This window comes from Pelobates fuscus, chromosome 7 (genome assembly GCF_036172605.1).
Source record: "Pelobates fuscus isolate aPelFus1 chromosome 7, aPelFus1.pri, whole genome shotgun sequence".
In the NCBI taxonomy this organism is placed as follows: Eukaryota; Metazoa; Chordata; class Amphibia; order Anura; family Pelobatidae; genus Pelobates; species Pelobates fuscus.
In genome coordinates, this window is record NC_086323.1 from 114,018,029 (window position 1) to 114,045,740 (window position 27,712).

General features: G+C 41.1%; 1 protein-coding gene across 2 annotated transcripts; it reads right to left on the reverse strand.

The window, feature by feature from the left end:
• Positions 1 to 2,854: 2,854 nt before the first annotated feature.
• On the reverse strand, positions 2,855 to 27,133 carry NOL12 (nucleolar protein 12). 2 transcript variants are annotated; one of them, XM_063426453.1, is made up of 7 exons: positions 27,024 to 27,133; positions 25,315 to 25,434; positions 24,257 to 24,362; positions 24,083 to 24,131; positions 21,650 to 21,792; positions 13,136 to 13,227; positions 2,855 to 3,445 (listed from the first exon to the last, which is right to left on the reverse strand). In XM_063426453.1, exons 2-7 carry the CDS (start codon positions 25,383 to 25,385, stop codon positions 3,274 to 3,276), a joined length of 633 nt encoding a protein of 210 aa, XP_063282523.1. In that variant the 5' UTR covers positions 25,386 to 25,434; positions 27,024 to 27,133; the 3' UTR covers positions 2,855 to 3,273. The 2 variants fall into 2 exon arrangements, with proteins under 2 accessions (XP_063282523.1, XP_063282524.1); XM_063426454.1 differs by having other exon boundaries at positions 27,001 to 27,042.
• Between the last annotated feature and the right edge of the window lie 579 nt (positions 27,134 to 27,712).

Sequence of the window (27,712 nt, forward strand, 5' to 3'; positions counted from 1 at the left end):
GATTATACCGTCCACGCTGAACAAAGTAGAGCTCTTATATAGCTCTACCCTATGTGAGTGATTTTCCTATAGTTATCCAGCACAAATATTTGCACTGTAATATACTGTATTGCACTATTATATATTTTTTTCTCTGTTTTATTACTCTGAGGTATTTACCAACTCTCCCTCTCAGAGGTGTATGTACATATTACCCTTGGGCGCAGTATACGCCATATTTTTTATACACTGAAATCATGATTGTGAGGAAGCACAGCCAGCAACCTAAAGTAATGTAGTACAAAAAGGTACAGGTTGCACTGCGATAAAATTGACTGTGCCGGCAAAAAGAATGTATGACTCCAAAATAAAGAAGCATGTGTGATAATACACAGTGCACTGTACCATTCACAGCGATCGACTACTTTTATAAACAGCATTGCTGTCAAGGGTTATTGTATGTACAAAAATACAAGGTAGTATAAAACAGAGTCCCTGCTACAACATTTTTTTTTTTAACAGAACTTTATTACAATGGTTAGCATGGTGTTAGGTAGGAGAGTCATGGGAAGTAAAAATATTCATGTACAGAGTGCTGTAGAGAGGATAGCTGAGCACTCTCTGCCTATCATTGCTCTCCAGGTTTGATGTAGTCACACACAGTTTTCATTATTTTCAAGGAGAAGAGATATGTTTGTTTCAGAGTGCTGTGGAGAACCTCTCTTTTGTCATACTAGTCCAAAACAACAATCCTGACCCCCCCCCCAAAAAATAAAATAAATAAAATAAAAAAATAATTCATAAACATTATAGCTACTACAAAGCAATACAGGGATTATTGTGCTTAGTGTCCCTTTAAATATTCTCTAAATAGTACTATGGAAGAGAAGAACTATACAGAAGATGCAAGCCTCTCAACAGGAGGATCAAGATTGACTATATATGAACAGGGCCCATAGGTCCAGCATTACATTAGTGAAATAACTTCATGGTAGACTTTACCTTGGAAACTTTAGGCAAAATGTAACCCCTCCCCCCCCCCAAAAAAAATAAAAATAAATAAAACATAAACCAGACAAACTCATATAACATATTTTATAAATAAATGCATATGTATCCACTCAATTATTTGGCAAGATTTTAGTCTGTGCTGCAACAGATGAAAGGCCCAAACATTACATACTATACTAACATGGTAATCAGACTAGTAGTACTTTCTCTCTTCAGTACATCCTTTTAAACCATTATCTTAACCAATTACATTGCAACTAGGGTAGACCAATGCATATTGTGATTAATAGAGGCTATGCTGCTGGTAGAGATCTACCTGGACTGCAAGCAATTATGGCATCTTACCAGCTCCACAACTGGCTATGCTATAGTGGCAATGTTATGCTCTGCCAGCCTTAAAGAGAACTTGCCACTAAAATGTAATATTCTGAATTTCGGACACCCCCCACACCTCCCAAAGAATTAAGATGCACTGAGGTGAACCTTAAAATGTAGGAAGATCCATAGGTCATAAGTACATTCATTGCTGCTTGTCACATAAGGAAACATCTGTCACTGGGTTGATTGTCCATAATGTCATAGTTGATGTAAATATGAAGCGTGGGTGTAAGCAGAACAGATCCCCAGATCAATGTATGAGCAGAATAGGAACCTTTATAAAATACAATTATGCACGTCCCAAGAGCGAATTTACTGAATCGGTTAATAGAGGCAGCAAGTGACTGCATACTGTATATAAAAACACAATAAAACAATGTCTAACACCGTATCAATATCTTATTGTGCTCAATGTCACTATGCCTTCACCACTTACTCAAAAGTTACAGATGTGTTGTACATAAACACGTATACATTGATTCTCATAAGAAAACAAAAACAAACAGATTAGAAGCCATTTCTCACATTTTTTTCTTAACCTCACAAAACTATTAACATGTCATTTCAGTGATATAACAGTTCTATGGCATTTGTCTTGTAAGCAATGGAACAATTATCTAAAAACTAAACATCACCCAACCTTTCCCTCAGTTACCTGCATCATCATGCTGGCAAAGTGTCTTGTTTCATACACATTCAGCACAAAGCACCCGGGGCCTTTTAAATGACATATCACCACCCCTCCTCCCTTATTGGCAATACTGTGGGCCTTCGTTTCGTATAGCATATGGCTATTGGCTGCTACTTCCCAATGTTCGTAAAACAGGTGCACTGTAATGAAGAAGTACACTTCAAGGCATTATAAGCCAGTATAACACAATGCAATATTATATATTTTTTTATTACTTTTTTTTATTTTCATCTTAAAGAACAGCTTATCAACTATAAAACATTGGAAAAAGGGGAATTGGGGGCACACACGGAACATGCATTTCCAAGTGGTGGTACTGCCGTAAAGAGCAAACTATATACAAAATACAGATTCACACAAATTAAAAGAAAAACAAAAAACAGTTTATGTTTTACAAGACTACTTAAATCGCCTATCTTGGCCTACAAATATAAAGATTTAGTTACACCACATGGCCATATTGTGTTAAGCCCATCACTGCGTCACAGTATCCGGTGAGTCCTACACTGATTTTAACATGTAAGATTAACATACTAACTGCATTACTTACGGCTTAATCTGCTTCCAGAGACTCTCCTCAATTTATGCTTTCCTGTTGTCACCTCCAAAGGTGCACCCAAAGTGGATGAGTGCAGTGCTCAGCCTAATAGGAATCTGGTCCGGATTCTTGGATTTTAAGTACCCTTGTAAAATGTAAACACTTTTTTTTGGTGCGCGCTGTTCCCTTATCTGTATTTTGTATATATTTTGGTCTTTACGGCAGCAACGTTACTTAGAAATGCATGTTCCGGGTGTGCCCTCATTTCTCTTTTTTTCTGCTTAGATTTGGAAACCAGACCAGATTCCTAACGGGTGAGCATCCCACTCATAGTGAACTTAACACAATATGGCCATATGATGTAACTGAATCCCCATGTTTGTTTGCTAAGGTAGGTAATAAAACATCTCCATTAAAGAATTACCATGAAGTCATTGGAAAAAGTGTTATGTGGAAGTTCTAGCTTCATTCTTGTGCTTTCCTGAGAGAGGAGGGGTGGGCTTAAAATTTGGGCTTAAGGAAAATGAGCAAGAAAAGAAAACAACCAAAAAATAGAATTTTTACATTATTAGTTGAGCCTAATCAATCCAACAATTGTCCAAAGAGGAAAACGGAATAAAAAGGCATATCAGGGTAAACCGGTGCAGTTCAGTTATAAAAACGAGTGCTGCTACGGTTATAGTGGGTTTCTCCTCCGGGTTTTGCCAGTCTGTCTCCTGCGCTGGGTTTTGGTTGTGCGCCCTGACGTTTTGCCTCCTCCTGGTTTCTTAGGATCGTAGGTTTTCGGGGGGCGCTTTGTAGATTTTTTCTGGCTACGTGCATGGAGAGATGCAGTAAGAGAGCAGATCCTGTAGGGAAAAGGATTTTAATAGAAATCTAGTACTTAAACAAAAATGCAGTTGTAAAACAATATGCAAAGGGGAATTATAGCACCATATGATCACTCCCATACTGCAACATACTGTTTAATAAAAGTAGTTAAAATGCAGCAATGCACAAAAATAATAATTAATAGAAGAAAAAAAAAAAAAAAAAAATTACTTTCAAGTTTAAGCCATGAATCCATCATCCTTTGGGGAATTTTCTAATCAGGCTGAAGTTTGTCATTTATGAACTGTGTCATTTCAACTTTAAGTTATGAATATGTGCACTACATATTGCTCATGTAAGAGAGTGGATGTAAACTTTTCTGTAAGCTGTAAAATAACTCACTGTGTGTGAGTGTGAGAGTGGCCACAGAGTGAGAATTTATGTAAAAGAGGAGTGGAGAGATTCTGCTAGAAGCTTTTGGTTCACGTCTTTCCGTTATGTGAATGACAAACCTGTGCTAGAGTGTGACATGCTACACGTAGTGCTGGTAGGAGAGATTAGACAGGTTGGCATAGACAAGTGATATTCCGAGATCATCCAATGTTATATGTCCTATATTATTATAGAACATACAAGATTCAGTGCACTTACTCAATACCAACTCGTTCACTTTAAAAAATTATTATTCTTTTTTTTTTTTTTTTAAAGCACCTTACTTAGGCATAAGCCGGCCACAATGTCGGTGTACTCTATTTTTGGCATGTCCTACTCTAGCAACCTAATGCCTGCTCTTATGAGAATAATCCACTTACTTAGGAAATGCTGGGGCTCTCTGTAGTACAAGGATAAATAGGGCCCTTGAATAAGGCACCTGTGATAGGGAGAAGAGCTGGCCTGGACTCCCAAATATATTTATATATGAAAGCAAGTGGATTCCCCTCACCTCAACATGCTTATTTTATAAGGGTGATACTGGGGCCAAGACACACAATGTAGAAGATCTAGCCCACTCACTCACTAAACAGTAGCTTCTAAGTTCACAAAAGGTAAAAATATATGTATACACACACACACACACATCACACTAGACTAGAACATCTAAGATTGTCGTCACAACCAAATTTAAAGGACTAAGTAAGGGAAGAATTATTTAAAAAAATTACTAAATGCTATATCGCCAATATGCAACATTTTTTTCTTAAAGGGACACTATAGTCACCAGAACAACTGCAGCTTATTGAATTTGTTCTGGTGAGTAGAATCATTACCTTCAGGCCTTTTGCTGTAAACACTGTCTATTCAGAGAAAATGCAGCGTTTACATTACAGCCTGGTGATAACTTCACTGGCCACTCCTTAGATGGCTGTTAGAGATCCTTCCTGGGTCATGGCTGCCTAAAATGCATCCAAACATTCAGTGTCTCCTCCCTCTGCATGCAGATACTGAACTTTCCTCATAGAGATTCATTGAATCCATTCATTTCTATGAGGAGATGCTGATTGGCCAGGGCTGTGTTTGAATTGTGCCGGTGTTCTATCATTCTGCTATACCCCGTCAGATTTCTATACCCTTGTCACTTGGGAGCAGAATCAGCTGGATCCTGTGCTGCACATGCGTGCTAGCACTTCTGCTACTCCTCCACAGCAAGGTCCTGGAAGGTAAGTAAAACTAGTTTTACACTTTCATTATAGTTAGTGCATTCACTAAGCTTAGGCACACAGGACATTTAGGGTTAAGTGAGGGTTCAAATTAGGGTTAGGTAAGTGTTTCTAACCTCTCTCACTCTCTATTCTTACCCTAACCCTTGGGGTAAGGGTTAAAATAGAGTGTCAGAAATCACTATTTGGTGATATTCCCCTAATGTGAAATATCACTAAATATGAACAAGTCCCTAATCCTAACCCTAATTTGAACCCTAACATTAACCCTAAATGTCCCGTGTGCCTAAGCTTAGTGAATGCACTAACTATAATGAAAGTGTAAAACTAGTTTTACTTACCTTCCAGGACCTGGCTGTGGAGGAGTAGCAGAAGTGCTAGCACGCATGTGCAGCACAGGATCCAGCTGATTCCCCTCCCCGGAAGTGACGAGGGTATAGAAATCTGACTGGTATAGCAGAATGATAGAACACCGGCTCTGCCCCTGATCTGGCTCATTGTCAGTCTCAGCCAATCCTATGGGGAAGCATTGTGATTGGATCAGGCTACCACTTCTGATGATGTCAGGAGACTGCTTTTTTTCTGAGGCATATATTACTAGAACAAGGGGCACAACCACAAATATATGTGAAAAAGATTTTTATTAGATGGGTCACAATAATAGGCTCTCTCATTAGTTGTATCAATGAAAAAAAGACAGACCGTGTCAAATGGAAAGTGCAATGCAATAGCTACAAATTCTGCAATTACATATAAGCAGACTACAAAAATACATGAATCATTGGATACAAGTATAAAAAATAGCTGTAAAGGATACCTAATTATTCAAACCCATAATAAGTTATATATACAAAGAAAAGAAGCATACCAGACCTAGTGAGAAGAAGGACACGAGTCAACCAATAACATAGTTATCTACATCTCACAATCAAATATTGCATATATAAAAAAGACAAATGCATGGGATTACAATCATTCCTCACTGTAAGAAAATATTTCATGAATTAATAGAAAAGGGAGTACAACACATAAAACTGACAAACTGTTACAGAGATGTCAAACATCTGGTTAAAGGCCTTGTATATGCAAAAGAGGAATCCTGGAAGCTGGATAACTATTTTTAGACAAGACAATTGTCAGAGGTTTATAAAAGCTATAAGGGTAAAGCATAATCTGGATACGATCTCAAAATGATGCAGTATTTTAAAAGGTCTCTGTAAGTACCATAACAACTTTACATTATTACAAATGTGTGTGATCACGATTTGTAATAATTCTACATCTATAATATAGCACCCCCAGAGCAGTAACTTGTCTGTCTAGATGGGGCAGAGAGAGAAAGGGGGGGGGGAGAGAGAGAGAGAGAGAAAGGAGAGAGAAAGGAGAGAGGGGTGTGGGGGAGAGAGAGAGAGGGGGGTGTGGGGGAGAGAGAGAGAGGGGGGTGTGGGGGAGAGAGAGAGAGGGGTGTGGGGGAGAGCGAGAGAGAGGGGTGTGGGGGAGAGCGAGAGAGAGGGGTGTGGGGGAGAGCGAGAGAGAGGGGTGTGGGGGAGAGCGAGAGAGAGGGGTGTGGGGGAGAGCGAGAGAGAGGGGTGTGGGGGAGAGCGAGAGAGAGGGGTGTGGGGGAGAGCGAGAGAGAGGGGTGTGGGGGAGAGCGAGAGAGAAGTGTGTGGGGGAGAGAGAGAGAGGTGTGTGTGTGGGAGAGAGAGAGAGAAGTGTGTGTGTGTGGGAGAGAGAGAGAGAAGTGTGTGTGTGTGGGAGAGAGAGAGAGAAGTGTGTGTGTGTGGGAGAGAGAGAGAGAGAGAGAAGTGTGTGTGTGTGGGAGAGAGAGAGAGAGAGAGAAGTGTGTGTGTGGGAGAGAGAGAGAGAAGTGTGTGTGTGTGAGAGGGAGAGAGAAGTGTGTGTGTGGGAGAGAGAGAGAAGTGTGTGTGTGGGAGAGAGAGAAGTGTGTGGGGGAGAGAGAGAAGTGTGTGGGGGAGAGAGAGAAGTGTGTGGGGGAGAGAGAGAAGTGTGTGGGGGAGAGAGAGAAGTGTGTGGGGGAGAGAGGGGTGGGGAGAGAGGGAGGTGGGGGAGAGAGGGAGGTGGGGGAGAGAGGGGTGGGGGAGAGAGGGAGGTGGGGGAGAGAGAGAGGTGGGGGAGAGAGAGGTGGGGAGAGAGAGAGGTGGGGGAGAGAGAGAGGTGGGGGAGAGAGAGGTGGGGGAGAGAGAGGTGGGGGAGAGAGAGGTGGGGGAGAGAGAGAGGTGGGGGGGAGAGAGGTGGGGGAGAGAGAGAGGTGGGGGAGAGAGAGGTGGGGGAGAGAGAGGGGTGTGGGGGAGAGAGGGGTGTGGGGGAGAGAGAGGGGTGTGGGGGAGAGAGCGAGAGGGGTGTGGGGGAGAGAGCGAGAGGGGTGTGGGGGAGAGAGCGAGAGGGGTGTGGGGGAGAGAGCGAGAGGGGTGTGGGGGAGAGAGAGAGGGGTGTGGGGGAGAGAGAGAGGGGTGTGGGGGAGAGAGAGAGAGAGGGGTGTGGGGGAGAGAGAGAGAGAGGGGTGTGGGGGAGAGAGAGAGAGGGGTGTGGGGGAGAGAGAGAGAGGGGTGTGTGGGGGAGAGAGAGAGAGAGGGGTGTGTGAGAGAGAGAGGGGTGTGTGAGAGAGAGGGGTGTGTGAGAGAGAGAGGGGTGTGTGAGAGAGAGAGGGGTGTGTGAGAGAGAGAGGGGTGTGTGAGAGAGAGAGGGGTGTGTGTGAGAGAGAGAGGGGTGTGTGTGAGAGAGAGAGGGGTGTGTGTGAGAGAGAGAGAGGGGTGTGTGTGAGAGAGAGAGAGAGGGGTGTGTGTGAGAGAGAGAGAGGGGTGTGTGTGAGAGAGAGAGAGGGGTGTGTGTGAGAGAGAGAGAGAGAGGGGTGTGAGAGAGAGAGAGAGAGAGATAGATAGAGAAGGAGGAGAGAGTCTTGCACCAGTTTACACACAGTCAAGTTCACCCCATTCTCTCCCCCTTTTAGGGAATAAGATCTTTGCCTTCTTTTAAAATTATCGTTTCTATTTTATCTATTCAGATGTCCCAGTCTTCTATTTGGGTATATCTATTTCCTAAATTCACCAAGATACCCCTTTCCATGCTTGCTTGCCAAATGACTTGTGTTGTTACATTTTTGGATGTGTGGGATTGTCTCGGTTTTCCAGTTTCGTGCTAAAAGTAGTTTAGGTGCTGCAATTATTATATTATGTAATATCATTAATATGTTCTGGTCATTTTTGGCCACAACAAGTTTAGCAGAACCACTTCTGGTTTGAAAGCTAATTTTATGTTCGTTATTTTATAGCCTCGATTAAGTATTTCCAAAAATGATTTAAGAGTTTGCACTGCCACCAACTATAGCTTAAATTGCCTTCATTAATGTTACAGCATCTGATGACTCGAGGAAAATTTTCTTTAATCGTTTCGGTGTTAAATACCATCTGTTTGAAAGCTTAAAATTGGGTTTCCGTAAGGTTTAGGCAATGTACATATTTATTTAATCTGTCTAGAGAGCTTATCCACTCTTCTATATGGATTTATTTTTCCCATTTGTTAATTTCTATTGGTTTGTTGTGTCTCCATCTGTACATAACTTTGAGACATTTTGCCATTAGGTTACTATAGTTCTTTATTTCAAAGAAATGTTTGAACATTGTGATTTTCTCCACCTCATTTTGGGAGGAGATATATTTTGTTAAAAAACCCTTAATTCACAGATGGTTAAAAAAAAGTGTCGCTGGGGGGAATTTTGAATTCCTCCACAATTTAATTGAAGGCTTTGATTTTATGTTCCGTTATTATGTTATGCTTTTAAATTCTCATCTCCACCAGGTTTTCCAGGTATCTACTTTTATGTTATCCAACATGTCTGAAATACTAGAAAAAGGTAGCTCATCTATTATTTTGTTTCTGAGTTCTGTATTGTTTGTGAAATTGTCCCACCAACTGGTTAATTCTTTGAGTATCTGGGATTTAGTTTGTGCCTCTTTGATGAATTTTTTAAATTTACATCTACTACCCAAAATAGTGACGTTAGATTTCCTACCCCAGTTTTTGCTTTTTCCATTTTATACCATGTTTCTTGGATTTCAGCAATATTTTGCGATAATAAAATATGAAAAAGTTTAATGGCTTGATAACATTGTATTATTGACTCTTGATTGTTTAACCTCATGGGGAGAGGGGATCACAGTGCCGCTTTGCATTAATAAGCATTTTATGTATTAAATCTCTCACTTATAAATAACCCCGTGAGTGTCAACAAGTAAGCTCATTTAAAAAAAAAAAGCATAAAATGTCTTAAGAAAATCTATAAGAGAAAAAGAGAAAAAAAACAACAAACAAACAGCACAAAAACACCCACCACAAACATCTTTTTTTTTGTTTATAATAATTACAAGCGGTCTGTGTATCTGGAATCTGTAAGCAAAATCAATGGAATCCAGAAAGATTATTTATGTATAATCTATCTAAAGTAGGCAGTGGACAAAAGTTAGTTGTTAAACTACAACTACCATAAGGCTTTCCCAGCCTCAAGACCAGTAAAGCATTAGGAAAGTAGCAGCTTAACGGTTGGGAACTACCTTTTGACCACACCTAGTGTAAAGCTTTATCTTTAAAATAGAGAATCCCATACTGCAAACGCTACTATTTCTACATATCCGCTGCCACCTAGTGGAAAAAGAGTGCTTGCAAGAATATCACTTTTAGTGAGTAAAAAATGGTAGGCAGTAGAATATTAAGTAGCACACTGCTGTTATGTATATAACCACATAACAGAACATACTCTTCTGATGATCCTCTCCTCAACTATCGGGACAGAATATTGTTTTGAGGGAATTTTTCTTTGGAGTCATCTACCATATACAGGTGGTCCTCACTTTACGACGGCTTGCACTTCCGACTAGCTCTATAGCAGGGCTGTCCAACCTGCGGCCCCCCAGATGTTGCTGGACTACAACTCCCATGATTCTTTCAATGAAACAGATAGCCAGGAATCATGGGAGTTGTAGTTCAGCAACATCTGGGGGGCCGCAGGTTGGACAGCCCTGCTCTATAGCGTGGGGATTAAAGGGATTCCCCACTTTAGAGAGCTAGTCTATGTTCAGGGAATTTTCCACAAATATAGATTTCAGTGATTCCCTGCGCTATTGAGCTAATCTATGTTCGAGGAAATTTTCTCGAACATAGATTCGCGGGATTCCCTGCACTAGTAAACTGGTCTATGTTCGGGGAAATTCCCCCAAACGTAGACCTGCTCTCTTGCGCATCCTCACTTACCGACCAATTCGTTTTATGACCCGGTTGGTAAGTGAGGAGTGTCTGTATAACAAACCTTCCAGGGGCACTTCAGACTCTTATCCCCCAGATGACCCAGAATCGGTTCAGGTCCCCAACCTGCTAACAGGAATCTGCATTCAGCCACTATTTTAAGGATGGCAAGGACGTCTGGCAGGCAGTCTGCACAACCATTGCAGTAGTGTGAAAGTTAAGTGAATCCGGTATGCAGGAAAGAAAGATTAAACAATAGGAAAAGAAAAAGTATTACCAGGTCAAAGAGGGGCTGGGCTTTTCTAAACATAGACACCTCCTAGAAGGTGAGTATCTGATACCTGGAGACAAATAGGCCAAGGATAGGTTCATAGCATACAAGCACACAATCCAGGTGCCCATCATTAATAAATTGTCTCCTCTGCACATAAGTCCACACTGTCAAGGTTATTTATTTATAGCAAAAAATATGATTTAGGAGTGTGGTATAGCACAATACCAAAATGCAAAATAGTTTGACTGCTGCTGTAGCCCCAATAGGAAGTAAAATATAGGAATCCAAAATATTTGTCCACAAAGCACACCTTGAATAAATTTCGAGTAAATTTGGGCTACCCTAGTGGGCCCCTATAACTAAGCTGCTCTTTGTGGATGAATACTATGGTTGGTTATTTATTTATGTTAGAATTCAAAGAGAATTTCAAATTTAAGTCCAGAGTAACGAATTAAAGCAAATCGGACGTAGTGAATTTTCGGGTATTCTGACCCTTTTTTTGTGCAATATGCCTAATTGGGCACTATTAATAATGTCCGCCCCCTCTGTTTGCAGAAAAACCTTAAAAAAAAACAAAAAAAAAAAAAAACAATAACCCCCCCCCCCCCTCAAAAAACTTTACCTAGAGTCCAGCGCCAGTGCAGACTTCCATGCCACGTCCTGACTTCACAGGGACCTTGCATAGTCATAAAGAAGCTTGTGATTGGACGTTTTCATGGACCAGTGTCTGAGCCAGCAATGGGAGTATTATATATATATATATATATATATATATATATATATATATATATAAAAAATTCAAAAATTTTAAATCCCCTCTATGTCCGTAACAGAGAGAGGCTGGAGGAAGCACACATAGGGAGGGGATATTGGGGGCAAACATTATAATGTCTGTCGTCAGCACGTTGTGACGACAAGCGAAATATGCACAGAACTAACATTAGGTAGGCCGGAAACAGAGCTCCGGGCTACTGTAATGAACTATTCCTAAAAGACTATGATCACTCTCGTTTCCTACCTGGTATACACACACACACAAATTGCCCTACAAACCAACCCTTTGTTCTGGCCCTTTACAGTCTTTTGACCCAGCCGGAGTGAACTTCTACCAGTGGGAGTTATGGACAACCCTTTGGAACTCCAGCCCGGCTATGGCCAGTGCCTCACACTGGTCAGTTTGAGATCTTGTTTTAACCCCTTTCCCAAAGAGGAGGGAGCTCCCGGTAAAAAAGGAGGGAGCTCCCGGTAAAAAAAAACACGACACGGCAGCGGCCACAAGAAACTATTTTCGGTCAGGACTTTTAATAGGGGCCGGTCGAAAGTTTAACCAGGTGGCATTTGGACAATTGGATCTGAGCGTTATTTTCATCAGAATGGGCGCATGGACTCCACTATTCAGGGGATATATAACTTGTGGGGCTGCATTGTTGTTTTATGCTTGTTTTGGGGTATTTCGTGTTGTGTCTTCTGTATCCGGGCGATAATTAGTTTACCAAGGTCAAAGTCAATTATCTACCAGACACAGCGATGCCTGGGTATAAATACCGGTTTGCCTGAACGTTTGCCTGAATTAAACCAGTTGATTTACCCTTTCATCAAGTCTTGGCTGATGTTTGGCGATGCAAAGGCTATAACACATTTTCACTCTGCGGGAATAGGGAGACTCTTCAGCGGATATACTCAGGCGGAGTATAGGGGACCCGTTAAAGCAACTAATGTCATGTGTGCAACTAGCCCCCCAGCATACAATAAACAATAAATTATGTGGTGTTTCAAACCTACATCATGACTACTTCAAATCACCATTATGGTCATGGTAATTAAGATTAAACCGTTACATTTTTACCTTTAAATTAAAAAATTTGAATTCACGCTTTACTAATTAACCGTATGTGACACATATTGATGGTCTTACCGGGGCCACTGTTCCTTCACAGCTAAGAATATCATTACAGATTACCTCAGTTAATCCGTTGCTTCCCCACAGAGAGGCATGGACGTGTGGGTTGGGGGGGGGGGGGGAGATAATGCACAAGCGCAGCAATCTCCACTGTGTCAATCAGCTTCTCCTCATGACTCAACAAATCTTTATGGGGAGTATTCGGCATCTTCATGCAGAGTGCAAAGTTGTTAAACATCTGGAAGCCCTTCCACTGGCTGAGTGACAGTAACTAAAAAGTGGTTATATGAATCAACGTAAACACCGCTTTTTCTCAGAAAATGTAGTGTTTGCATTGCAGAGATTGCATGGACAGCCTATTTGCACCAGAACCACCACATTAAGCTGTAGTAGTTCTGGAGCTTAGAGCGTACCTTTAACCTAGAAAAAAGAAACGCGAACACAGGAATAGCGACTAAAGCATTGCTTCACTAGGGATCAGCAAAGATCTTGTTCTACGTGGTCATACTTACAGGACATATACTAATAACTGCAATAGTTATTAAAGAATAAAAATAATAAATTGGGGGTGGACAAACGCCCCTACCAAACTTAGTGATACCATCAACAACAAAGCTCACAAAAAAGCTTGGCTACTTACTTTTTGGAAAGCAATGGGTCACCCGACTTTTTGGGTGCAGATACAACGGGTTTGGTGTCTTCCTTATGTTGTTCATTCCCATCCTCTTCTTCCTGAATAAGAGATGTATTGATGAGTACTTGCATTCCTGGTCTTTTCCAAATTTACCAATTATTAATTTGCTATAGAAATCCTGACAAAAAGTAGTTTTGTCCAAAATACATGTAACACATATAGCTCAATGGCAATTAAAAGTAAAATCTTTATAATTCTTTGTTGATAAATGTACAGATATTTTTAGATGACAGGTCTACTTTAATATCAGGTAGCCGCTAAAACTGAATATCATCCAGAGGCAGGAGCTGAAGAGTGCAGAGAAAAAAAAAAGTTCTTAGTCAGGATGCAGGCACAGAGAGAAAAGTGTTACCCAGGAACCACAACCACTTCCATGAACATGTGTGTAACTTTTACATTGTCTTTTGTATGTTAGAACCCATTGATTGGTAATAATGACATTTCCATGCAAACCTGTGGAGTCAGTATGAAGAAGACATTCCTGCACACAGGGAGACTATGTAATGACAGGTGAACCACTTTCATTTCACCTGATTTTGACATAACCTATTAAATTATTTCTTACTTCCTCAATGGACTAAAAATGTATATCACCCTACTACAAAATATATATTGTTACAAAGAGTGTCACAGGCAGTGGCATGACTTCAGAATATCACATGGGTGGTGGTAATTCAAACAAGAGTAACTTCCTCAAACTGCACCCTCAGATCTGGATATTTATTAGTCATTTACCTGCGATGCAAATCATTTTGAAAGTGGAACACGGTTTTGAATATTGCTCAAGAGTCAGTACATTGTGGCCCTGTACAATGCAGCCAGTAATTCTGTCATTAGCTTTTGTTTTACGGATATAAAATATGTAACAAAACACATACACTCAGTGAGAGACCTCTCTGAGGTTTAACTGGGACATTAGATCAAAGTTCTGACCTTCTCCAAACCATGAACTTTGCTACACTTCCTGTTCATTTTACAGGATATTTTTGGCTACTGCAAAATTCCGGTTCAAGAATGGTTTTGATGTTAGGACGTTTAGCAGGAAGAAAAAAAACACATTTGCTCGACTTCTTAAATAAATTCAATGGATTATATTTGCTTTAAAAATGCTTGCATGACAAATGGATATATAGTACAGCAAATGAGCTATGGAGGAGTACTCAAGAATTGAAAAAAGTTTAACTGTTTGTTTTAAAGCAGATCACATTGTAACTGCCTATGCAAACACTGCAACAAATATTCAAATACTTGTTTTGTTGCATTGCAGTACACTGTGGATATTTTTTGAGTGGGTAAACTGTAATGTCAGCAACATCCTGTTATGGTATTGATGCATAGTTTAACTGTGCTTATTGGACTTTTGCCCCTTACAGACTAAATATGTATGCAAATGGAGGCATTTTTAGGAAGCAACATCCCCCAAAAAACCATCAGCAGGGTATTTGACCATTTTTACTTAAAGGGACACTAGTCACCAAAACAACTCTTATGAAGCGGTTTTTGTGTATAGAGCATGCCTCTGAAGTTTCACTGCCATTTAGGAGTTAAATCAATTGTCTACATATATGCATCCCTTTCCACACCTCCCTGGTTGTGACTGACACAGCTTGAATGACAACAAAATGGTTTTATTTTCAATCAGATGTATCTTACTTTAAAAGTTTTTATTTCGGGGCGGAGCTAAGCCACGGAGCTGAATGGCCGCATGCTGTCTGAGCTCCGGACAAAACTGCCATTTTCCCCCTATTTACAGCACCCAGACTCTGCACAACGATCGCAAAACAGCAGTGCTGGCTGTAGCAGACGTGATGGGACGTAAAACTAAAAAGTCCAAACCGGACAAGCCACGGCAAAACCCTAGCATCGGAGACCTCTGGAGACAGGCCCGGACTGCAGTGAGCCCAAACATGGCCGCCCTCCATGATGACAGCTCCGACATGTCTGATGATTTTACGACCGGAACGGAGGTAGAGCCCCTACCCGCACCAAAGACCCATCTCTCCAGTCCCTCACGATCCGACTCACCCCCGGTCACCATAGCGGTTATGAAGGACCTGCTGGCCGGGGTCCAACACGCTATTCAGGCGGATATGGCGAAAATACGCACAGACCTGCAGGGCCTGACAGGCCGCATTAACGCCCTGGGAACAGGGATCCCTGCACACCAGCACGCACACCAAGCAACTACAGCAACTGGTGACTGATCTGCAACAGCAGAATCTTACATTTGAGCACCAATTCGCATTTTTGGAGGACCAGAGGCGCAGCCAAAACATTAAGATTCGAGGGATCGCAGAAGAGATACCGGAGGAGGAATTACCGCATTTCACAAGAAGGTTATTCACGAACCTACTTACACCTAAACAGGCTAAGCAGATAACCACGGAAGGGATGTTCCGACTCCCAATGCCTACCACAGCCCCAATCACACAACCCAGAGACCTACTGGTACGCCTTCCGAATAGTAGGGATAAAACAGCAGTGCTGAACGCAACACAAAACCGTTCTCCCTACCTGTTCGAGAATCTGTCGCTCTCATTCTACTCAGACCTCTCACGGTCCACAATGGCCTGGCGCCGTTCCCTCCAGCCCTTCACGGCACTTCTCTGCGAGCAAAACATCACGTACAAGTGGAGGGGCTCACGCGCATTACAACTCTCTCACGGAGATTCCCGGTACACCATCCAAGATATGCAGGGCGCGAGAGACCTACTTCCCACACTGGGCCTCAGACAGGACTCCATACCAAAGACGGGACAACTCACCATACCCGCAACACCCGGGATTGGGGATCCAGCAACGACACTACCATTTGTCACCCGACGGCTTGAATCACGGAAGAGCACAGCAGCCGCAACCTGACGGGACTTTGATGGCTAACTAGGCCACTTCTCGTTCTTCACGGGTCCCCAGGCCCAAAGACTTGCCCTGAGGGCTTAAATAGAGGAACTCTGAACGCACGATAGTTTAACATGCACAAGTTATTTGTTTCCTTAAATTTTGGTTAAAATCGTTATCCTTATGTTAGACACCTTATATTGGCACAAGACACTTAATTTTCACAGCCTGAGGGAAAGGTACTACAAGCTGTCCCGCTGCAGCAGCCATACCTCCAACCACATATCTGCCCGACAGACACAGGGCCACCGAGAGAGCTCAACCCCCCTCCCCCCCCCACACGCTAGTCCTAAGCTAATCTATCCTCTACTTCACGACCGAAGCTAGTGAATATCTACGTTTCTATTATTATTACTTAAATATAAAATGTGCTGTCTATATATAGCCATGTAACTGTCCTATGCTGATTGTTTATGATGTGCTTGATACAGCTATCGTGGCGTTTCAAGCTTGTTTGTCACTCTTTGCACGTGAAAAATAAAGAATAAAACAAGTTTTTATTTCCTGCTCTGTAAATTTTAAAAGTACCAATAGGGTCAGGAACAGAAACATGTATTCTTGACCCTATAGTGTTAAAAACACTATATAGCCCCTCCCACTCCTAAATAGTGTAAAATCCTACTTCCAGTCTGCTGGTGCTGGCTCTGCCCCTGATCTGCCTCCTTGGCGGACATCATCAGAAGTGATGATCTCAGCCAATCACAATACTTTCCCATAGGAAAGAATTGGATTGGCTGAGATAGCCAATTCAGATGATCTCAGCCAAAGAGGGAGAGCCAAATGCAGTCCTGGCCAAACAGCATCTACTCATAGAGATGCATTGAATCAACCTCTCTATGAGGGAAGTTCAATGTCTCCACACTGTATAGCACTGCCCCAGCAAGAACCATGCCAGTAGCCATCTGAGGAGTTGCCAGTTGAGGTATCCCTAAGCTGTAATATAAACACTGCCTTTTCTCTAAATAGACAGTGTTTACAGCAAAAACCTGCAGGGACAGACTATACTCACCTGAACAAGTACATGAAGCTGTAGTTCTGGTGACTATAGTGTCCCTTTAAATACATACAAGTGGCTTCTATAGGGTCTAGTAAGCTATTAATAAAGCAGGAGATAAGAAATTCTAAATTAAACTGAGTTTGCATTAAAGGAAGTGTAAACATTAGAGGACTCTTTACAGGAAGCATTTAGGAAGGCTGTGTAAGTCACATGCAGGGAGGTTTGATTATGGCCAAAACTGCTGCATTAAGCTAAAGTTGTACTTGTGACTATAGGGTTACTTTAACCTATCCTCTGTGTCAAAATGTAGCATCTGACACTATACGGATATTTCAGATCGTATCTCACTAAAATGAAATATTTATGATAATGGCATAAAAACATAAAATTGCTTTAATTTAAATTGTTTTAATTTCTTTTATGCATCCCTGACCAGCAGTTTAAAAAAAGATAATTTGTTTTATCATATTTTTATACGTTAATTATACATTCACTGTCTCAATAACGGCGGATGCCATCTTTTGAGGTTTTCAGTGTGATAGTGATCAGAGCTTGCCAGGAAAGCCTTTCACAGTTTAGAGGATACCAGCATTTAGAGTAGACTCTAGTTAGAAGAACCACTAGACCATTAAAATTAAGATAAGAGTAGCTGAGCATTGCTGTAACATTTAGAAGGGATTTAAAAACCCATTCGGTTTCTGCCTAGTATATAACCACGATCCTAATCGAAAAGTTTTTAGGTTTAGCTAAATATAGAAAACACGGGGGGGCGGGGCCTGACCAGCACGGAAGGTAGACGTGCCTATACAGAGCTCCTCAATCAATAGGGCAAAATACAACTTTTTAGCCCTAAAAGCCTATGAAAAGACTACCCTAAAAGTATCATCTGACCCATGAATGGGCACTGAACCAACCTTGCAGCCTGCGACCACACTGAGGCCGGCTGGCAGACCGACTTGCGCCATGAGGCCCGGCGACCGTAGAGCGGGAGAGGCGGCCGATCCCCTGGTCCGGTGCCGCGAGATGCCGACACAACGCAAGCAGGTACCCCGTTACTCCCCCCCCGGACCGTCGGGGGTGATCGCGGTCCACACCAGAGAGACACATCAAGTCCGGAGCGGGTGCAAAGGGGGTCGGAGTGGGGACGCAAGCAACACGATGCCGCACCCAACATGGCGGACGCCACATGTTCCCCCGAGCCTACGGACCCACAGCATGAGACCCGGCAGAGATTAGAGGCAATATTCGACGACTTCTGGCGCAAGCTGGAGGCCAAATTGAAGCAGACAGCTCCACCACGGAAAAACAAATGCCATAAGCTACAAGCATGGAGCCCTTGAGAGGGCTGCCGAGCTGCAACCCAAACGGGGCAATGTGGGCCTACAAGCACAAGAGCAGAAGAAAGCCTGTGAGCATACCTCAAAATCCAAACCGACATTCACCGTCAAAAAGGTGTACAAAGCTGCCGTCCGACTACCCGGCATCCTTCTGGGCTGGGAGCCCACCAGGGGTTTACCCCAAGCCGTCCATACACCCGTGGGGACACCCGAGACGGGGAGAACCCGCAGGCCCCCGAGCCGACCACTGTGTTTGGGAGGCTCCATGGACACAGGGCGAGGGCTCTCGCTAAGGCCCGGAGCCAGAAAGCCGGGAAATCCAGTCACAACGAGAACACCCGAACAGCACGGCGAGACCATCCCCGCACGCCAAAGCCCCCTTCTCCCAAAGGGAAGCGCACTCAGACCACAGCCAGGAGAAGCACTACCTACCTGTAGACATCACCTCTGGGCACCGCCTATGCCCCACTTGCAGACACCATGAGAATACCGACTAGGGGAGTCGGCTGACTTTCGGTAACAAACTGGGGGCTAGCCTGCTGCCTTAATCACTAATTCACACAGTTTTTGGGGTGTGAACTTTTATATTTTTACACTTTGAGATAGGCAAACATCGAACTCTTAAAGTGCTCCTCATTGTTTAATTAGATATGTTTGGTTTTGCATTTTTTCAACTTTTTTCGCAACCTGATAAAGTTTTATTACGACCACCAGACAGGTTCCCAGATAGCCAGTTGCCTGCTGATTTCAAGCTGACAAGCCTGACTACCAGGCGGGTCCACTGTTTTCTCTTCCTATCCGATACCCCTGTCCAATAAGCGTGTAGTATACCCCGCTCGCATAATTGTTCTCACTGTCAGGCACCCTACCATGCCTCATACCCTGCAACTTTTTAATATTTGTACTTCAACAACTGTAATATCAGCAATGTACACCATACCTGCTTTGAGGTATGGTACACCTTATGCTTATATAAGCCTTCACTGCTCTCTCGACTCAGCATACTGTTTGCAATATACTAAATTGTCTCTCTAGCTACTCACGAACGCAATCTAGGGTTCATAGTCTGAGTAATCACTCAATCCTTAAAACAACTTAGCACTGCATTCTAACCATCCACCCTTCCCTTACCAGTGAACGTATATACCTCGCTTGCTCTTAGAGGCTTACACCAACAATAACTTAACAAATATGTTTACTAAGATTTACAAATGTTGAACACTAGACATATGGCTCGCTCTGTTACTTAGTGATGTTTACTCCTGTATTAATCTGTTAACTGCACTCTTGCAATCGAACAAACGTTAGCCAGATCCCCGATAACCTAGTACTCACTCTACAGTTAAGCGAAGTAGTTTCTTATATATTTCACGTATTCTAACATGTTTAAAAATTGTCTCCAATATGCGACTCACAAAATATAAAAACAAGGCATTGCCTTTCTGGAAATTTAACTATGTTTTCGATGTACTAACACCAAGATATGTAATACCTGTACATTTCCCTTTCTTCATTTTGTATCCCTCATATATGCCTTAATAAAAGAAAGACTTACAAAAAAATATAGAAAACACTGGAGAGGTGGTGATATTATAAAAAGTTTTGGGTAAATTAGAAATGGAGTGGGTATATTACCTAGATACATTACACTCAAAATGATTTTAATGTGAAATTTGACCTTTTTAGAGAATTTTTTTTCTTCCTCTCCTCACTCCATTTCTGGTGACAACCATATTAATGCATGTTATATGTAATATGTATGCACTTCTGCACATATTTGAGGTTATTAACTATTCATTATATATTACCTGTTACCTACTCATATTAGTGTTGGTATCTGTTCGTATTAGTATGTTAGCTTATGCCATATTATTTGAGATGGCTATTGACCATTTTATGATTATTAGTATTATTCCTTTATTATATTTTAGGCCCCTGCGTACTATCTTCGATTTATTAAATATGATATTTTTCGTATCTATACACAACACTTTCTAGTTGCAAGTGGCCAATGACTATTTTCAGACCACTTTCTACTGTTCTTTCAGCACAGTTATGGTCTCTGTACATTCATAGAAAAGGTATTTTACTAGTAGTTATTCTAGTTATTTCTATCCAGATATGGTTATGGGTTAAATCTGATGGCCGTCCGAATTCAATATGTGGCTCACTGATTTCAGCTTGCGTCACTTCCGAGCAAAGTTTTACAGGAATCAGATATTACATCAACACAACACCTAATTTCCTATGTGATGAGAACACACCAGAATCCACGGATGAAGAACCTGGAGGGTTTAACCCCTTAAGGACACATGACATGTGTGATACAGAAGTTTGGTCCTTAAGGGGTTAAATAGCCGATACTCCCTTCATTCTCATCCACTTTTTAAAAGCTTTGGCTAAACGTGTCAGGTGAGGACTTGTATAACTTTGTTTTATTTACCCTGATATAGTTTGTTTTTAGAATTATTCAAATAAAGTACTTTTTTCCCCCCAAGTAATCTAAAACAAATCTTTTATCCTGCATTTTATTTATTGAGGTTGGTTTAGTTCCCAATATCCTTAGGTGGGGATTGTTCCACCTGAGGTTCCATAACCATAGAGAAGGTCCTTGCTCTAGTATATGTAAGTAGGGTACCACTTGCATATTTATGGTGTGTATTGCTTACGTACTATACCATTGTAAGTTTCTGTTTTTGTTTCCTCTCTACATGTATTAACTCTATTCATCTAGAGTCAAGCTTACAGATCTTCAGCATCATATCCACAGAATGGGGATTATACCATCTAAGCCTACTATAATAGAGCTGGTTCAGCTCTCTAAAGTGTGAGTGTTCCATAGGTCATTTCTTATCACTACAAACTTAGTGTAAATATATTACACCATTTTTTGTTTCTATTTCTCTCTGTCAAGATAAAACACTCCAGAAGGACTTTACAATTAATGTATGTTGAAAGCGCAGTTCCCCCCCAACTTTGTTTGCTTATTTATGTTCACAAGACTGTGGGAACTCCTTGTAAGTGAATTGCAGATACCTTTCTATAACAGTGAGCGCCTATTATTTTGATATTCTTTTAGAAATTCTTGTTAGACATTGCCAACACTGATAAGTTGATCTGTTTAAACTCAATTGATTGTCATTGTGTCTCAACATGTAAATAATAACAGAATATGGAGGTTGTCATCAAATGGGAATAAATTAAATACATATAAAATAAATATTTTACCATTGCTCTTTCCACTGGCAGAAAACCAACACCAGACAGGTCCAGGTCACTGATGGTTGTAACAGTCACTGTGTGGTTGGGGTGGTCAAACTGTAGAGATTCCGTCTTTGAAGTTACTAGTCTTTCCAGCTCATCTGCTTCTTCTGCAAGAGGAAAATCTCTTAAAATGATGCCAGACACGTGTAAAAACAACCTGTATTATGGCTCATGCAAACAAAACAGTTATTGTTCAAGCAGATCTAGATTCCACTTTACAACAGTTCATAATTTGGAAAAGGTTGAATGCTATGACGCCAAATTAAAAAAAAAATATATAATAATAATATATGAATGTGATATACATTAAAGTGAAAAAAGGTCCAGGAGACTTTATATTGTCTATTTAATGAAAGCAGTTTCTGTGCAAGTGTAAAGAAAAGGCCTGTTGTAAAAGACAAATATGACAACTTAGAAGTAAAACTGAAGCTTGAAGTGGAGGAGAACGGAGATAAAGTCCAGCGCTTCTAGAAGAACGCAACATGTCATATGTCTGTGCACTGCATTATTGTAAGTTTGCAAAATTGAAGGAGCTAAGTGTAGAAAACCCCTCTATTGAATATATATGAAGTGTAACAATTCACACAAAAACCAAAGCAAAAAGTTACTTGCGCACTATCAGATCCTGATGCACATTTAAATAGAGGTTTTCAGTTATTTTTTTTTTAAATAATTATCCACTGGCCATTCAAGTGTAAGCTTGCCAGCCATGTCAAGGCACAGTGGAGTCCTACACTAACAATTCACCTTGCTTCTTTCAGCTTAAAAAAGGTACAATCTCTAAAGAGACAGGGAGGGGCCTAAAATGGCAGGTGAGCTTACACTTTAATAGCCATTGGAGCGATGGTGAAAAAACCCTCCAGTTATTCAAAAGGGCATAGGGATTTGGGATAGCGAGCAAGCAACTTTTTTTTAATTGTATGTATTGGGGCTGATGTGTACTATAGCCATTCCTGACGCCCAGGAGTAGTGAGAATCTGAGAGCAGGACTTTATTTTGTATATTTATAACAATTCCCAGCCTGTACACTATTTGCACTACTCCGGTTTCCTCAGTCGAAAAACACATAGAACATCCTGTGCACTTTGAAACAAAATAGTGAGCAGACTTTATTGAAGCAACGTTTCGGCTCAACTTATCAAGCTTGATAAAGGTTCTATAGTTGAGCCAATACATTCCTTCAATAAAGTCTGCTCAATATTTTGATTCAGAATGCACAAGTGTTTGTTTGGGATAAGCACATTTGTAGCAAAATCCACCTGGCTGTCCAGCATATTCCCCGCTTATTGTTTTCCCCATAGACTTTCGTGTGAATTAAAACATTCGTCTTATTGTTCCCATAAACTGTACTGAAATACTTCATTCACCATACGAACACAAACTACCGAACACCGGGCCACCTTGAGGCATAAGTGTGACTTCAATTAACCTCCCAATTCATTTTTATTGCCTCTTGTGGGAAATTTACGGACACTTTGTTAAGTCCCTGGGTGGCCGCCATTTCGAGAGTTTGACACGTGGCGGCGGCCATCTTAAACTCCCAAACAGCGGTGTTTTGATGTTGAGTGTCTGGAACTAAAATCGGACACTCGACTAAGCAAACACCGTTGAGACCTCCAGACTCCCATAGATTTGTGCTAAAACAACCAAACGTAGAAATACTCTCTCACACTAAGGGATTTATGCGAATACAAGATCACCCCTGGATGGCATGTATTTTGGGACTTTTAAAACATGAAAAGAGACCGACCGCAAGGCCAAAACGTATGGAACTATTTTCGGCTACTGTTGCCTGTGCGGTCGGTCAAACCTTAAAACCTCCATAACTCCCGAACCCCTGGTCCGATCTGGGTGATTTTTGAATATGTTGCTCACCCAGATCAAGGGTGTACCCTTGGTATTTGGGGTACATCTAAAACTCAGAATTCAGAAGAACTCAAAAATGCTTATCTGAGGGGAGGAGAATGGTGGGTGGTTACTGTAATTTTATAGGTTACTGTACTAATTATTGTGGGTGTCTCCCTTGCACGGGAGCATTGCATAAAAGCAGGGGTTGTGTGATTAAAGTCCAGTTCTGCTCCTGATACTGTGTGTCATCCAGTTATTGGGAAAGGTGATGGGATACTATTGGATTTTACTGCTGATTGTGCGTATTATACTGCTGGATTATTCTCTTACTGTGGGTACTGTGCCTGGGATTATTGCTTCTTCCTGAGCCAGCTCTCCGCTACAACATTTAAAAAGGACATACACCACACACACAACTAAAATATATATATATATTTTTTTTTAAAGGCAACAATGAGCACTCCAGCTTTTACACTTCCAACAACCGTTTTTCACAATTCTAATGGTTTACTAGCTGCACTGTTCAGTAACAAAAATAAATAAATTTACCTAGAGCGTCTTCTCTTTCCTTCAGCATCCTCATATACTCCTTGTGCCTCTACGAACAAAATGTGATATGTTTAAAGTGAATGAAAGCACTGGGATAACAAAAGACATTCTATGCTGCCGCATCCCTGATCTCACACACATAAGTACAACATTTATTTTTGGAGATATACTTACTTCTTCTTTCATCTTCTTCTGCTCTTCTTTAATTTTCTGTTTAATTTCCTCTACAGCCGCTTTCCTCCTCTGCAACTTGCGCTTATGGAATCCGGTCAGATATTCACTGCAAGCAGAGATGAAGTGGCATATTCACATTACTAATTTATGCAAGGAGCAGGAAATTGGATGATTAGAGAAGCCTAGCAAGAACCTAATGAGAGAATAGTACGTAAATATTCTAGCAAAAATAACTAGCCAGGCTAATGATAATACTCAATAGCACCTTCATGTTTAGTCCTCCTAACATTTAAAAAAACAAAAACAATAATATCCTTTGAAAGGGAATCAAATTGCTTGTACTTGTATTTAGAAATGTACACATAATGTACCCAGTTTGTGTACTTTATAACAGGTCACTGCAAAACAGCAGCACATGGTGTTCGAAATCTTCATTTAGATATGATTCCAAAACAGTTATTCATTCAGTTACTGCAGAGGTTAATAATTATTATATTAATTTACAGCCCTTCTTTATCACTAGCCTTGCACACTTTCACAGTTCAGTACAATTTACCATGAATTTGGTGTGATATATTTAAATGGAACGATCACTTCTATGGAACTGATCATTCCTAATTTTCTCGCATCAGTAAATGCAAGTGAAGTTTTTACTGGGAGTGAAAGGGGGAGAAGGGGAGAGAGAGCGCGAGAGAGAGAGAGAGAGAGATAACATCATCAGTCCTCAAGAATAATGTGCATTCACTGATTTAAGAAATAAAATAATCATAGTTTCTACAAATTGTCTGAAAGCACTATGGATCACAATGCATTTATAAAACACACAAACCAGCACCAAAAGGTGATTACTTATTTACTTTTGGAGAAGAATGGCCAGACAGGTATTTAACATATCAAAACATAACGGAAAAGCACATTTTCTATAGCCCCTAAATGGCATGGCACTACATCATGAGTGGAGTGGAACACGGATTTAGAATACTAGATCACCAATGTCTTTGCACATCTATGCTCAGTTGCATTTACCAGGACTAAGAAACAGCCTTGTTATTACTCACCGTCTTTTCTCTTCATCAAATACCAGTTCCCGCCGGCTCAAAGGACCCTTATTGTGCCTTTTTTTCCCCATTCTTCTAAATATTCTTCCAAAACACCAGTTTTAAATCAAATGCCAAGATCTACAAAGATGTTTAACATAGGAGAAAGTTACTTTACATGTTTTTAAAGCATTAGCACCACTACAGCCTGAGTACCCAGAAAATTTTCCCTGGTAAAAGGGCAAAAACTGTTCTATAATGATTTGCCACTTACCTGGGTCCTGCTGCTTTAGCGTATTTTATTATTTTCAATTTTACTCAAAGCACTGGGCACTGACATTGTTGTATGTAATCTGGGATACAGCCAGTTACCGGTAATAAATCCTACCCCTGGCCAGCCCCTGTAATGACTGTAGGTATTCAGTGTGAGAGTACCTACCGTGCTCCAGGGATAACAACAGCCAGCCCACAGTGAGTGCCCCCTGCCCTGCACAGCAGATTACCATTTGCCACAGTCCATGGTGTTAGCGAGTGGACGCCTCCTAGCCAGTGGTGTATCCTGGTTTTGTGCTGCCCTAGGCAGGACAAAACTCATGCCGCCCAAGGCAAATGCCTTGTTTGCCTCGCGGCTAATACGCCCCTGCTCCTAGCTAACCACATCATGGCAGTGTCCGGATTTAAGAGATGATATGCCAACAGAGATGCTCCAAATGTATTTGATTGTTTTTAGTATATTTGTACGGCGCACCATAAAAGCAATGCATAATAGCAGTTCCTCCTGAACTTGGCCATACTCTATCTTCTACAATATGCACACCCAACAAAAGATCCCATCTTCCCTGGTAGATTTATTGACACTTTACCATGAAGGAACCTGAGGTGGAAAGAAGAGGACTGAAATGCTGGCATTTTGCAGCAATTTTCTGCTTAGGCAGAAGCTCTGTTGATCATATCTGAAGAATTAAACTGAGGCCATATGCTGGATGCTCTAGGTTGGCTAAAACATTTTGTCATCTGGCAAACCTAACTGTAGAAAATGCAGTGAATGTATAAAAGGTGAAAATCCTGCATATACAATTTGTTTATATATATATATATATATATATACATATATATATATATATATATATAAACACACACACACACACACACACTTATTCATGACCTACAATACCTGTTTTTGGTACAGTTCTATTACTCAATGTTATCATGGACCTAGTTGGCAGATGTTTAACAGCATTTAATAATTTGAATAAAGTGATTGCTGTGAATATCTGAATACAGAAATACATTTGAATAAAATTATAATGATGCTCTATTTGAGAAAAGCTGTCGGATTTCTACAGAACTGATGCTTTTTGGAAGTAAATCAACAGGCTGGTTTATAACTGTGAAACCTGAAAACACTTTTTACTCACACACCAATGAAATAACTAATAGAGGCAATACCGTGCACAAGGTTAGGTCACTGTTATTATAATATACAAATGTTGAATTTTGCAGTACACACGTTACTCCAAGATATAAAATACGCTAAAGAAGAGGATATATGTAAAAACAGTAATACCGACTGCATATATGATAAGAACAAAGGCTTAGCTTTGGCTATAGAATTAAAGATACGCTGTAGCATAATAAACTAACTATTCCATTTGCAATTTGTGTTATAAAACCAGCAAAGAACAGTAAAATACACTAAAGCATTACCATCAGTACCCATGCGTTTTTACCTAGACAGTGATCACTTCCTCGAAGAGTTCTAAACCATAGAGACAACTACTGCAAGATATGTCCCCTCTGCAGTTAACACATTTCTACAACAGCGACCGCAGTCGAACTCCAAATGCTAGGATAGCCATAACGTTGTCTCCACAAAAATGGCTCCTAAAATAGAGACACACGTGCTTGTGGAATGTACGCTCCCTTACTATAGCTCATCAAACACTCTCGGAATCTACGCACCAGAGAAGTACGTTTTGCTCGCACTATGGGGAATGGATGTATGGTCCGCCATATTGGTACTCCCAATATAGTTGCATTGCTAATTACACACTTCCCAAGTGTCCCTATTTAGGAGGGACAGTCCTTATTTTGTATCCAAATGTCCCTCTATTGTGTTTCATGCACTTGGTGTTTCTAAATTGATAACAGAGCTCCACAGCAATAATACATATGTCTGTAAACAATAAATGTGTTTAGAAATTATTGTAAGTAGTCAAACCATTTTAGAATGTTTTAGAAAACCTATTACTTGGTGTCTGCTGGTCGAGGGAGGGGGGAGACAAAGGGATCGGTAGTGCCAAGAGTACAGCTTTGTATTCATGGCACTTGTAGCAGATTTCCCTGTACCCAGGCTGGGTACCTCCGCCAAAGGGCTGCTTCCTAGCTGAAACTGGGAAATGGAGAGGGGAACTAGCTC

Coding starts and splice junctions, on each gene's coding strand:
- NOL12 (XM_063426453.1), bottom strand. CDS start 25,385: ATGGGGAAAAAAAGGCACAATAAGGGTCCTTTGAGCCGGCGGGAACTG. Junction 24,363..25,314: donor TTTGATGAAGAGAAAAGACG/GTGAGTAATAAC, acceptor CTCTGCTTGCAG/TGAATATCTGACCGGATTCC. Junction 13,228..21,649: donor TGCCAGTGGAAAGAGCAATG/GTAAAATATTTA, acceptor TCTCTTATTCAG/GAAGAAGAGGATGGGAATGA.